This window comes from Odontesthes bonariensis, chromosome 15 (genome assembly GCF_027942865.1).
Source record: "Odontesthes bonariensis isolate fOdoBon6 chromosome 15, fOdoBon6.hap1, whole genome shotgun sequence".
Lineage (NCBI taxonomy): Eukaryota > Metazoa > Chordata > Actinopteri > Atheriniformes > Atherinopsidae > Odontesthes > Odontesthes bonariensis.
Window position 1 is genome coordinate 20,278,048 of NC_134520.1, and position 13,725 is coordinate 20,291,772.

General features: G+C 42.4%; 1 protein-coding gene across 2 annotated transcripts; it reads right to left on the bottom strand.

Moving 5' to 3' along the window:
* Nucleotides 1-909: 909 nt before the first annotated feature.
* Nucleotides 910-13,425, bottom strand: mfn1b (mitofusin 1b). Of its 2 annotated transcripts, none has more exons than XM_075485437.1 (18): nucleotides 13,386-13,425; nucleotides 12,672-12,829; nucleotides 12,397-12,532; nucleotides 11,839-12,001; nucleotides 10,803-10,927; nucleotides 10,549-10,657; nucleotides 9,391-9,498; nucleotides 9,107-9,260; nucleotides 8,756-8,823; nucleotides 6,956-7,077; nucleotides 6,555-6,681; nucleotides 6,182-6,286; nucleotides 4,783-4,885; nucleotides 3,857-4,083; nucleotides 3,567-3,746; nucleotides 2,729-2,925; nucleotides 2,246-2,380; nucleotides 910-1,928 (listed from the first exon to the last, which is right to left on the bottom strand). In XM_075485437.1, the coding sequence occupies exons 2-18, from the start codon at nucleotides 12,826-12,828 to the stop codon at nucleotides 1,859-1,861; spliced, it is 2,286 nt and encodes a 761-aa protein (XP_075341552.1). In that variant the 5' UTR covers nucleotide 12,829; nucleotides 13,386-13,425; the 3' UTR covers nucleotides 910-1,858. The 2 variants fall into 2 exon arrangements, with proteins under 2 accessions (XP_075341552.1, XP_075341551.1); XM_075485436.1 differs by having other exon boundaries at nucleotides 13,268-13,420.
* Between the last annotated feature and the right edge of the window lie 300 nt (nucleotides 13,426-13,725).

The window sequence follows — 13,725 nt, forward strand, 5'->3', positions numbered from 1 at the left end:
TTTGTATTATATTTGAACTTCTGCCATGGTGTTTCAAGCTTGAACTGAAAGACTTTACTTTGCAAAATCTTATAATCTCACCCTCGCCTTTGCTTTTTAGATGGGGATTATTTGCATTTCCAAAATGTGGTGCAAGGTGGCAGAATTAGAGCCTGAAAAAGATCGTTAAGCACAATATTTTGGTCATTTTGCTGCTCAGTCGATGAGCTGAATGAGTTGTAAACAGTCTCATGACTTTGTTGACATATGAAAAGAAATTTGTGAGAAGACTAAAAATAAAAAAAATCACCTGAGTTTAAAAAAAAACAACACATTTTTAAAGTTACTTATAAAGCTTCAGAGCGCATAATGTTTCATTGTCGAGATGGAGCACATTGAAGCCACAGTTATTAGTAGTACCCTGTGGAGTTTGCCCTGTAAATATACCTTTTTCTTTTACGTCTTATCGATAGCTGCAGTGGAGGCGGCAAATGTGAGAAGAGTGAGGGCAACAAAAGCTCAGCCAGCTAAGGATCCAACTGTGGATGTTATGTGTTACATACCTGAACCATCAGGCCATCAAGGGCCCCACAAAATGTTTTGTTTCTCGTGAAACATCAATCATCTTGTGGCATAACCAAATAAACTGAATCTTTTTACTATAAACCAAATATATTTTCTGCCTCGTTTGCCTGCCAGGAGTCCTCCGCTATCTTGTCCTTCAGCAAAATAAAAATCGTCACGGTCCCATGACAGATTTCCTTTGTCAGCCAACATGATCGTAATATCCCCGGCCTCGCCTGTTGCTGCCATCAGCTGCACATCACCGATTGTACCTTGAAACCATTCGCATGAAGTAAATTTGTGGGGCTGCTTGTAAAAGCACTGGAGGTCCCTAAAGCTCCTGAAATAAATGTACAACATGTCCGCTTTAGATTGTTTCAGGTTTAATACAATCTAGAGGTATTTCAACACGCATTCAAGAAAAAAGAAGACAAGTTTACAAAAAAAAAAGAATCTTGTTGTAATTGCCATTGTATTGTCTAATATGTATAAATAAAATAGAATATAATAAAATATCTGATGTATACAGTTTGTGTTGTTAGAAAATAGAACTCAAATTACAGTATTTTAAAGACATGCATTCCCTTCCTACTCAGACAATTCTTCTCAGTAAATTTAGCTTGTTTCTTACTATTTTAGTATTAAACCTATTATTTTTTCTTTTACTCTTAATGAACAGTTGATCGCGCATCTGAGCAGATACATCTTAGACACACAAACTTCATTTGCTCCACAAAGGTATTCCATAAAAAGGCATATTCACAGCTAAGAGTGACAGCACATTGGTGTCAGAATACAGCACCCAACCAGTAGCCCGCTGACCAAGAATATATCCCCACCTTGTGGAGTGAATTTGCACAACTACAGTCCATGTAGGCTGTTGTGTTTTAACAGTTGGTTCTCTTCGGCTTCATGGTCATCTGAGGCACCCGGCTGGCTGAGGAAGGAGAGAAAATACCGAAAGTGTGTCCGGACTTATCCACGTCTTTGTCTGCTTTTCATTATCAACACATCGGAGAAAGGTGACCCAAAAAAAAAAAAAAGTTGTTTCGTATCACAAACTGAAACAAAAAGATCAAATCTTCTTATCGGAGACGCTGGAGGAGTTCTGTACTCGCGTTTGATGAACTCCTGACATTCCACTGGATATTAAAACATGTAAAGTTTGTTTCAAAGTTGTCGGACCGGTCCAATTTTACGATTTTCAGCACCACCGTCTTGCGCGAAGCGGTGGTGCGACAGGGCGGCACCGGACTTAAGGAATGATCGGCTCCAGAAGAGCCAACAAACTGTGGAGCGACCAAGAGGAGCAGCTTCACTCCTGAGGCTGCAGATACTGATTAGTGAATTCCTCCAACTGCTTCTCCAACTCTGTGGCTTTATGCCTGCACGGGAAACAAACATGCGTCAAATGTGGACCAATTTTATCCATGCAGCTTGTTAAGTGAAGGTCAGAGTAAAGCTTTGAGTTTCTGTGAACAAACTATAAACTCCTGTGAAAAAGTGGGTGAACTAACTACATTTCCCCTCCGTGTTTACAGTGATAATCATATATGTCGCAATGATGCTTAAAGAATTTATGCAATGACATGTTTAAGTTTCATCCGTGTAAGATCTTGCTGAATCCTGACAGACATGCCAACTCTCCCCCTTTTCCCCTGATCGGTTTGCTGTCCTCAATGAGAGAAGAAGCTGGACTGACCGTAAGCACTTGGAGCGGCTCTGGACAGCTTCCAACTGTTCTATCTTGGCTGTCAGTAGACGGATGTTTGCCTCCAGTTCTCTCTGCGTCTGGTCCACCTGCTGACAGAGCCGAGCAAAGGTCGTAGCCATCTCCCTGGCAACACAGAGGGCACAGCGTCGCACTGCTTATTTATTTAGCCCAGATACAGAGGGGGAAGGCCCCGGGAGGGCCTGGGTTATGCGTGTGTGTGTGTGCGCGTGTGTGAGTTTTGCGTGCAAATCAGGCACGTCGTGGGGAATCACGCAAACAAAATTTATGCAAAATATTTCGTTTGAATTTCGACAAAAACACGAATGCGGCCGTAATTTGACCATTTCTGCGTCAAAGCTAAACAAGAAAAGTGTGAAATTATCTCTAACTGCCATCTGAGCTGGAAAAAAAACAAAACATTTAGGTGCTTGAGATGCTTGAACCGCTACTAAAGGGCAGGTCGGGACTTACTGCTGGACCTGGTGACTGCAGTTTGCACTAGTAAAGCTGACAATTAGCTGCAGTTTGTCGGATGCGTAGTCCACAAACTGGCGCTTCAGAGAGCGCTCCTTTGCTTTCGTGGTCCAGGTGAGCCTCTCATACAGGTACAGCAGGCCGTAGAGGGAGGCTGACAGGCCAATGAGTCTCCAGCCAACTGCTCTACAAACCTTAAAAAAGAAAAAAGAAAAAAGAAAAAGGAGACTTAGGCTGAGTTTAAATACTCGAAGGATTTCTACTCCAACTATAAAAGTGCTTAAAGGTTTTTGAACCCTTGAGGATTTTTTTTAATTTCTTCTGTTCAACAAATAGCTAAAAGCATTGAAAACGTTAAATAAACAAGACAAAAATATAATTCAACATGTGTTAGTAGTATAACGGTATAATTGGGTCCAGCTAGCGCTCACGTATGAATGAAACCAGGGATATTCAATAAAAAATTTACGAAATCTGTCCGTTAACAATTTGTGAGCAGAAAGTAGGTCACGCAGAGAGCAGCACCGAGCACACAAGCAATAAATGTTTCAAGAAGAACAAAGATAATGTTTTGAAATGGACGAGTCAAAGTCCTGACCCTAATCTAACAAATATGTTCTGGAAGGATCTGAACCGGTGCTTCATGTGGGAGTTGAAGCAGTTCTGTTCAGAGGAACGGGCTAAACTTCCTGATGTGAGAGCTCGATCAAAAACTTACATTGGTCGTTGAGGTAAAATCTAAGTTTTGTAAAATAAGGCAAGCTAATCACTTCTTACACAACGAGCGTAATTTGATGTACAGAATACACGTCAAACAGTTTTGGAAAGAACCTACCACTCCTCCAACGACGACAACGCCCATCGAAGTGCGGGAGGTGAGGGATGCCAAGTTGGTTGCCATGGCTACCATCAGGTCTTCCTGGGTCATGAGGGCTGTGTCGTTCTGAGGCGGTGCGGCAATGGAGGGGGGTCCTGAAGAAGGTGTACGGGCCGGAGGCAGCGCGGGTCGAGATGTCTGCAATGACGAGCAGAGTTTTGTTCGGAATCCATGCTGAACATCAGTCGCCCGATTTTACGAATCACTGCATGATTTTAAGCTGATCCAACAAAAAACACACTGGGTACCTGGAAGTTCTGGTCCACCAGTTTGAGAGCTCTCTGTGCATTAACAGATCCCAGGAAGCGGTGGACTAAAGACTGCCAGCCCAACGTAAACTGAAACTCAATGTTCTCCTGGAAGTCGTTGCAAATTGTGGCGCAGTTCAGGTCGTAACTCAGGTCAAACGTCCTGTTTGGCACAAGCAGGTGGACTTTGCTCTGGTCCGCGGAGGGAAGCAGGGGCAGCATGCTATCTGGAGTGCGAGAATTATGACAGCAATCAAAAGATGTCGTGGAACGTTTGCCACTTAAATTTGTGTTTTAAAGCTGCACCAAGCCACAAACAGACATGATGGCTGACACATTATGGACCTCATTTATTGCCCCTTTAAAAATAGATAAATTAATCAATATTACTACGCAATTCAATTTTTTCACCTGAAGGCTTTTAATCAGAGGGCACATTAACGCCTTTTCTACATCAATGTCACTGAGCACAGCTCGCCTGCATGCCTGAAGCATAATGAAGCATGTGACGATGGCATTCAGCGAGGAGGGTAAATATAGCCGTGAACTGGGTGTCACAGAACAGTCGAGAGCCCAAAAGGCTCCGACTAAGTTTAGCGACACTTTCTGAGAGTGAACGATGGGGTGAAAAAAAAAAAAAAACAATAGAGAACAGTCAATTTGGGCTGGGCTTCTACGAAAATACACAATTTCAAAGGCAAAAAACATTGATGAAAAGGATCATTTCAGACAAGCGATGACTGAAGTCGGCTTTCAATCTTCACTATTCTTCCATATGCACGTTTACAAGATTTCTGCTTCATTTAGAATGATAAACACCATTCATTACCAGGTTTTCACCAGAAGACGCTGGTGCATTAGTGTCCAAGATGAACACGTGTAAACTTACATCTGGGATTGCACATGTTGTGTTAGCTATCAGTTACCTATCATGTATCTCTGAGAGGACTGGACAGATGCAGTGACAGCATTGGAGCAGCGGAAGGCCAGGTTCTTGCCCATCCCCTCCTCCACATGAAGCAGCAGCTCCTGCCGACAAAAACAGGGTTCAGAGGTCCGATGGAGCCGTAAAACAGCGCTTAGCCATCTCTCTAAAGGCAGGTATACAGACTTTACACCAGTTAACCTACAGTATGATTCTCATTCTTTTTTCCGATGGAACATTGCATCCAAGTCAAGAAAACGTCGGAATTCCCTTTTCAATTCGGCAGCTTTTTTTAAAAAGTTTCCTGTTTGAATCTCAGCTGGGGGCTTTCCTGTGCACTTTGCATGTCCCCCCTCTGCCAGTGTGAGTTATCTCTCCCAGAGTCTAAAAACGTGCATGTTCTTTAGTGACTGAAGGGGTCAGTGGGAACTTGCATGGTGGTTGGCATCGGAAGCATCTGTTTTCCCAAACAAATCCTACAAAAAGGTCAGTGAAGTCCCTTCGGAGTAAAGCTTTTTTTTCTTCTTTTTTTCCTCCCACTACACTCACAAGGCTTTCTCAGCGTAACAGACTTCTCTCTCAATTGCCCCTGAAACAATATTTGCCATTTTAGGGGCATTCCCAGGGACAGCGTTTGTGAACAAAGCCGTAAAACGGTCAGATAGTTTCAGCACTGATCAACAGAGAGACACGAAATACAGATTTACCACTAATGAGGCAAATAGAATTTGCCTTTGGGATAAATAAAGCATCTTTTCATTCAATTTTTTTTATTTGTAAGTTTTTAACAGATTAATTGCACTCAAGACTATTTTTCAAGATTGTTCAAACACCCTTTACTTGACCACTGCAACCTGGCCTATAATGAGCAACGTGATTCCTTAAGGCAATAATCAGTCTTGATGTTTTGAATATATATTGATATTAAGCACCTACAAACGTGAATTAGTTATTGATAACTCCCAGGGTTGATATCCTTTTTTTTTTTTTTTTTTTTTTTTTTTTTGTCAAAGGAAGACATTACCACAAAAATCTCCCCCCCAGAAAAGCAAGAAAAAATGAAGTTGTAATTGAACATTATTGATAATGCATCACCCCTAATTCTTGGTGCATAAAATGACAGTACCTGACAGTCTGCCAATGGGACATCCCAGAGGATGAAGTGATGGAAAAATAAGTCTTTTTAAAAACAAAGGTTTGATGGTTCCAACTTTGAAAGAGTAATATGAGCAGGAAGAGTTCATTTGATCTGCGGACTGATCGGTGTCACCTGTTGGATCATTACAGTGCATTTCGATGAACTCCACTTTATTGCACTGCAGTTTGTCTTCGTCCTCCTCCTGCAGTATTATGAGGTGAACAGCTGACAACAAAGACTTAATGACAGCGCTTTTACTCACAGACTTGTAGATCTTAAGGATGTGAGGTGATGGATGGAAATCAGAGTGGAACTCGTCAACAATCACGTGGAGACGGCATATCTCCTCGCCCATGGCAACGGACACCTGCGTGGAACACAACGAGGGTCGTCAGTCACCATCTGCAGCAGATTAGGGCTCGAACCAGACCATATACTGTTTTTTTCTTCCTGGGTTCTTAATTTTTGTCCAGACAACAATAAATTGGTTTCTTCTTGGGAGAAGACAAACTGACCATTTTGAGTTAGAGTGTGGACTCTACACGTAATTTTCTTTCCTTATTTTCTTCTTTCTGACAATTTCCAGGCACTTCAGCTGGACATTTAAAAGTTATTCCCCCACTTGTCTACGTTACCTTGGACTCCACCTCCTCACTGATCGCTTTGATCTTCTTTTTGATGTCATCGATCAGCAAGTTGAGCTGATTCCTGACAAAGTCAAGCCGGTCCATTTGGTACTCTCTGTCCTCCAGTGCTGCCACTCTGAAATCCCACCCCACAGAGAGGAAATATCATGACACATGGCAGACCAACTGGGCAGTCAAAAAGAATTAGGGAAACATTCAAATCCACTTAGAATAGCGCAAGTAATTGCTTAATTTATTACATTATTTCTAACTTACAGTACATCAACATATTTATCTTCTCAGGTGTTTATAGTTTACCTTTACTACACCCTTATGGCATTTGGCGGAAAAAAAAGACAGTATCAGTTTAACATTATTAGTAAAACTCTACGAAATGCTTTGATGCTCACCTCTTCTCCGCTGCCTCAATGTTGATGGTGTCCATGATGTTCTTGACTTGTTCTGTGATCTGCTTGGCCCTGATAGTGTGCTGCTCAAACTTTGTTTTCACTGCTGACTGCGAGATACACTCCTGCGAGGCCATAACACACAAGTTACTGTGACAGTTATAGTGGCTGCTGCTGCTGTTGGACAGCACGCTCGGGCTGGCGTGCGGTCTGGGGACAAACATACAAGATACACACCTGCTACTTTTGATTTAAGGGAAGAGAAAAGAAATGGAAACACAGGAGTGAAAACGACAGCAGCAGAGTGTGTACCTCGTGTCCCACAGCCCACTTTTCTTAATGTCACAGTTGTGTGTCGACTTAGCCGAAGCAAAATTAAGAAAAATCATATTGAGTGAGTGCAAACAATTCGACTGAAAGAAAATCTCACATAGAAAAAAAAAAGCAATGTAACAATACAGGAATATTGTGTCATTTTGGGCTCCAGGAATTGAGAAATCCTCAAAATAGCGACGATTTTCTGGGACCTTATTAATCCAATTACAGAACGACAGTTTTGTCAGGGAAGCCGCTGCCATTTGTGATTGGCGCCCACTGTGTGAAAATGGCGAGAGACCGACATCGGCGAGTGGCCCCCTCTGGCAAATCAAATTAAGAGCAGTACTACGAGTCTGTTTTGTGCGTTACTATTTGTTCAAATATGGAAGAAAAGCTTCAGACATTCTTTTACTGAGCCCTGCTATTGTGTGGTGTCGGTGGCTGATGATGATGACACGATGAAGAAAGGCAAGCCGCTTCTAATTTCCTCATTAACAGTGTCAATTTGTCAACAGCGTTGCAGTTCAAACTTGCTATGATCGCATGAACCACGGGTGCAACCAAATCAGCAACGACAGAAATCTGAAGGATCGTGCTTTTAAATATTTTGATGGTTTCCTCCCAGAATAGACACAATACGCTTCCCCCTGGTTAAAAAGGAAAACATCTCAATAAGATGCAACAAAATACAGAAATACAAAACAGCAATGAAAAGTGCAAACAGAGAACAAAATCAGGGTAAATGAAAACAAACTGATCCGGTCCTCACCGAAGTGAATCTAGATTTCAGCAATGAAGACGCAGGTTGATGAAAAGGCACGGTAATCGGTCCTGACTGCTCTGAGGGTGCCAGCTTGAGATGTCACAGTCTGACAAAAACCTAACCAAGAGTCAGTTATTGGCCGCTTCGCGCTGGCTGTTACCGATTGGAGGACGTCAGCTGTTTTTCCCCCCCCCTGTTACTCGCACTACAATCATCATGTACACAAAACATTTTTTGGTAAGCGGCTGAATTTCTCGAGGGTTCAAAAGGGAAACGGTGTTAACGAATGAAGAAAGAACCTCCCAACTCTCACCCACCGCAGCCAAACAACATGATCATGATGAGTTATCTGCTTAACTCATAAACTGCAGCATTTATCTACAAGGCCCAGGTGTACAGTGGGACTAACACTGCGATTCCATTGTAATGAAGAAAATGACATTTTAGTTCCCTTCCGCAACAGTGTGAGAACTACAGACACGTTGGTTAACAAAAGACCAGAATGCAGCACAGCTTGGTTGCAGAGGGGGAATAAAATGAGGTGGCAAGAAACTGAAAAGAACAATTTCTTGATCAAAATTGAATAAGAGGATCGGTTTCATAATATAACCGCCGTATCTTTGCACCTGCTGGAAAGTCTTTCAGACAGTCCTGCATCAGTTTTATGTGAATCTACTCGAAAATGGCTCAAAACTGCCCCCAGAAAACACACATGCACACACCTCAAACCTCCTCTCAAAGCTCTGGAACTCCTTCAGTCTCTCCATGAAGCCCTCAGCCAGAGCTCCACCTGTTGGATGAAATGATCACATCAGATATGAAAAGATACACAAACAACCTTATCACAGAGGTTTTTTTTTTTTTTGTACCTTACATCAGATGTGAAACTTCAACATTTTTCATTTGGAGCTTTCGTTTAAACCTTTAATAATCTGCATCGCTTGAACATAAACGATGTTTAATGCTCACTACCAATTTTCTATGAAGTATCTAAGAAATCTTACAGAACGAGGGTGAACACACTTATAATCCATCGATTCAACAGACGGATATTATTCGAGCAGTGCGCTCACCCGTTTCGGGCATGCCCTGCGCACGTTGCATGCGGGAGTTGAGCACCTCTTTTGCAGAGACAAAGAAAATGCGGTTGGGTGCCTGTTCGCGGTCGACGACTTTCAGCTCCTCCACCAAAAAGTTCACGCAGCGGTCCGTGTGTTGTTTCCTCACCTGCAAAAAGAGGTGACACGTTCTCGAATAGGGTCTTCATTTTCATGCAAACGTTTCCCACAATTTGTTTAATCCAAGAAATAAAAATGATGTTTCTGACACCAGACAAACGTGCTCATCCATAACTCACATCCTCCATGTATTCTGGTTCGTTTGCCGAGGCGTCCCAGCGATTGTTCAGGATGAAGATGTTCGGCTTTGAGAGCCGTTCGTTCACTTTATGGAAAAAGTGTTTTTCCTGCGTGGAAGGCAAACATTAGGGTTCGCATCGGTGACGTTGAAGCAGCTTGGAAGAGTGAAAAAAGCAGATTCTGAAATAATAACACATCTCCGTTTCTCAAGCACGCCGCTTGGTCACACTTGGTCACCAAGACAGAAACGTTTGGCAATCTTCTGTTGTTTACTTCATATCTGGTTTATTTCCAGTCGAGAGGGGAGTGTGAGTTTGCTTTCCCTTTAAGAGCAGCAGACGGATCGACTGGCTCTGTGAGTGACTGTGTTTGGCCTCACATTGCATGAATGCCTGAGCAGACAGAAACAAGTGGGGCCCGTCTGCGGCCACATAAAAACACTGGCGGCCGCACTCTTACTGGCTCGGCATAGAAAGCATACACACCGCACTGTTTAGCAAAGATAAGACACTGGCATTGCTGAAAGCTGGGGTAGCTTTGTTTGATCTTGCACTGTTAATATTAGTGGTACAAAAGAAAAAAAAGAAACTCAATTGGACACCTAAGCCGGAACATTCCGTGAACACTTATAGAAGCAGAAGTGATAAAAAAAACTATTCCTATACGTATGCTATGGTTGTTAAATACAAAACCTATAACTCAAATGAATCTGCCTTTTAAATAAACACCCATGACTGAGGTTAAAGGAGGATGTATTCCTCAAAAATTGTTAAACTTTTGGGGAAAAAATGGCTTAAAAACAACAACAATAAAAAAGCAATTAAGTCAACACTGATGCCTTTTACCACTGCGCCCATTCACAGAGAGGATGCCAGTCTCTGAACTGGAAAAATGATATCAGCCTCCAGTCAGAAAGGGCAAAAGAGTGACTTCACGTCCTGTGACAGACATTAAATGAGTGATGCAAAATGTTTCACAGTGAGTTCATTCAAAGGTCACCTTGCCTATTCCTGGCTCAAGTTGTTCACGAATCAGGGGTGTGTGCTGAACCCGTGAGGTAGAATGGACGACAATGGTCCGACCCAGATACAGACGTGTGATGTAAATCCCGCGGGATATTGGCCAAACATGAGCTCCATTAGGGTGAGAGTCTTTACCGTGTTCATGAGTGTGGACTCTGAGTTGGCCACCAGCACGAAAACATCAGCATCCAGGCAAAACTTGTCAATCCAGCTGTCCAGCTGCGACGTGACATCTGTCCCTGGACTAGTGAGCGGTAGAGAGGTAAATATGTCAAATACACAGAATTTCCCAGATTTTGGGAAATAATGAGCACGTTTTGAATTTGAGAAAAACACAATGCTGGAAGCGGTCAAACAAATGCGTGCGTGACATTGGACGCAACGGTCACCTGTCTACAAGCACCAGGTCATCTCGAAGCAGAGCACACTTGGTTTTCGGCCAAAAAACACGGACGAGGCAGCCAGCGTCCAGGCTTTCGTCCATGTGAAGCGCATGAGCCAGCTGGTTCACCGTCTGCAGAGGGGTTGTAAATACACTGGTGTTACTGGTGGTAATGTAATCACTATTTTTAAGGTAAAGGTATTTTGCAGCCATCACTGTTACATTGACAATTCGCGTCATCCATTTCCTACGTCATGAATGTCACCTAGATATGCCAACGCAAACATATATTTTACAGATTCATTTATTTTCTTTAAATCTTGGCCCAAGCATGGACAGTTTGATCTCTTAAACATGAAAGATCCCAAGTTGACACACGAGGTAAAGTATGAACCAGCACCACAGAAAAGAAACCAGCCTGATTATACAAAGGGCACGAGCAAACCAAAGATGAAAACTGTTTAAGTTGCTCTTTCATCCTGCTGATGAACCTCACGTCAACTTCGTGCACTTCTATAATTCATAGAGAAGTCTCCCACTCTGGGTTTTCATTTGACACTGCAGTGAACATCCTGCGCTGGCGTCACAGATCGTACAATCAGGATTTGCCTGCATTGGATATTTTGGGGATTTTTTCTTTGTGCAGTACAAGAGGAGAAGTTGTTATGGGCCGACAGACAAATAAGAGATTTAAAAGTAGAAAGAAAAATAAAAATGCATTAACAAAAAAAATAATAATAATACAATACAACTGGCAGGTGAGAAAAGAGCATATTGATATGCAAATGTACCAGAATTGTGTCGTAAAAACCCACCTCATATTTCTTCTGTGTTTTATTTTTAATAAAAATGTAATTTCCTGTTACACAACTGTATTACATAGTAGAATCAAGCATTTTGTGACTAGAATTACACCAAGCCTAAATCTGCTTCCTGAAGAAGAATAACCACCGTATCATGAGCGACTCTAATCAGCTTGAATCCTCAACAGTGTGACCTCCTTGATTAACACGACGCTTCAGAAAAAAAAAAAAAAAAAGTACCTTAATGCTCTGCTCCTCCTCAGAGCCCTCCGTCTTGAGGTAGGCCTTGTCTTCATCGGTTCCCTCCACGCTCAGGAAGCAGTTCGTGGTGTGGCCGATTCCACTGGGCAGCACCCGATCCCTCAGCATGGCGTTGACCACTGTGCTTTTACCATTGCTGGTCCTAAAAGCAAATGAGGCACACACTACATTTCCATGGAGCCAAACACTATTATTATTTCCTTTGACAACATACAAATCAGGATGCTCTTTGTTTGTTTCTGTGACTGCGTCAGTCACGGCGCCAGAAAAGCATTGCAAAAAAAAAACACCCCATCCTGATACGTTTTGAATCTACACTTTTTCCTCAGCACTGCCTGTTTATTTAACATCAGTTTGGTAGATGAATGATTTGTGTCACACCAATGTAAATAATAATGAAAGTGAAAGCACAGCCGCCTACATAATGATGTATGAAATCTGTGTGTGAGAATTACTCTGTTGAAGCAGGCCATTTGAGATCAACTATCAGGAACGTGTAAGAGTGTAAAATCCAGGTGAGCACTGATATATATTTACCTGCCAAAAAAGGCCACCTTCATGTGCCTGCGTGCAAGCACCTCCTTTATAACCGCAATTTTACCAGCATAAGCCTGAATCTCCGACTTCTGATCCAGAGTGGCGATGTTCTCCAAAGACTCATTCCCAGTGATGTCTGTCAGCACAGTAACACAACATAAAAACAAACTCAGCCAGCCGGCAACGTGGTCTTACTTTAACAACTTCTCTTCATAACTCTTCATGGTGACCTTCCAGTGACGCAAACGTCGACTGACGGAAGAAAAGGCGCTCACCTCCCACAAACTCTGAAGTCTCTTTCACGTAGTCGAGCAGCTGACCGAACACATCGCTGATCTTCTTCTTGGCTACAACAAAGTGCTTCAGGGGCGAAAACTCCCCCCGAGCTGAGTCTGTCCGCCGGAGTTGAGGCGCTGCAGCCATGGTGCTCATTCTGGAGCCAGAGAGGAGGAGGAGGAGGGGGGGGGGGGTCAAACACTTATGTCAGTGGACACGTGACACGAAGTTAAAACAATGATCACGATCGTACCACTAAGTTCGGGCTTGTAATAATAACTGCAGTTGCAAGGCCTTAAAGGTGCATACAAGGAGAGCAAATGTATTGGTCAAAAATGTTTACACCTGAAGTTCTCTGTGAGCGAAACGAAAACACAAGTGACACGTGACATTTTACGATAACACATAGTGTGTTGATGAGCACCGTTTGATCGAGACATTTAGTTTTTTTCCCCTCTCAGATGATTGGGATTAGTTTTAACACGCGAAATGTCTCATTTAACAAGCGGTCACGAGCTGATGTCAAGCTAACAGGTACAGCTAGCTGACCAGCGGCTATGCTAGCATTGAAAAGAAAAGTGATATTTTCTCTCACCACAGTCCTAAAAGAGCCAGCGTCGGGCTTCTCATAACACAAACACTATTGATTGGTGTGGACAACACAGGAAATCCCTGCCCCGGATCAAATATTACTTGCTGTCGGCTTGGCTAACCTTCTGTTTGTATCCTGCAATGGCACCGATGACAAGTGACTTACGCGAAGCAGACGACTTCCGGAACAAATTTAAAAATAAAACCCCACTACGTGACTTCCAGACGCACAGCGTCAAGAATCTAAAAGAGCAACTTTTCATGATAATATCACTGTAGAAAACAGGTTGTATGTCCAATTTAGTTCCCAATAATCTTAAAATATGCATCTTTAATCTACAAAACATAGTAACTTTTCTTTTAAGTATGTGTAAATCAGTTTTTAATTGTCTGTATAACAGTTTTTTTTCTATACGAGTCTATCGTGGTTCATTAAATTATATTTTACCAATATATTTGTAT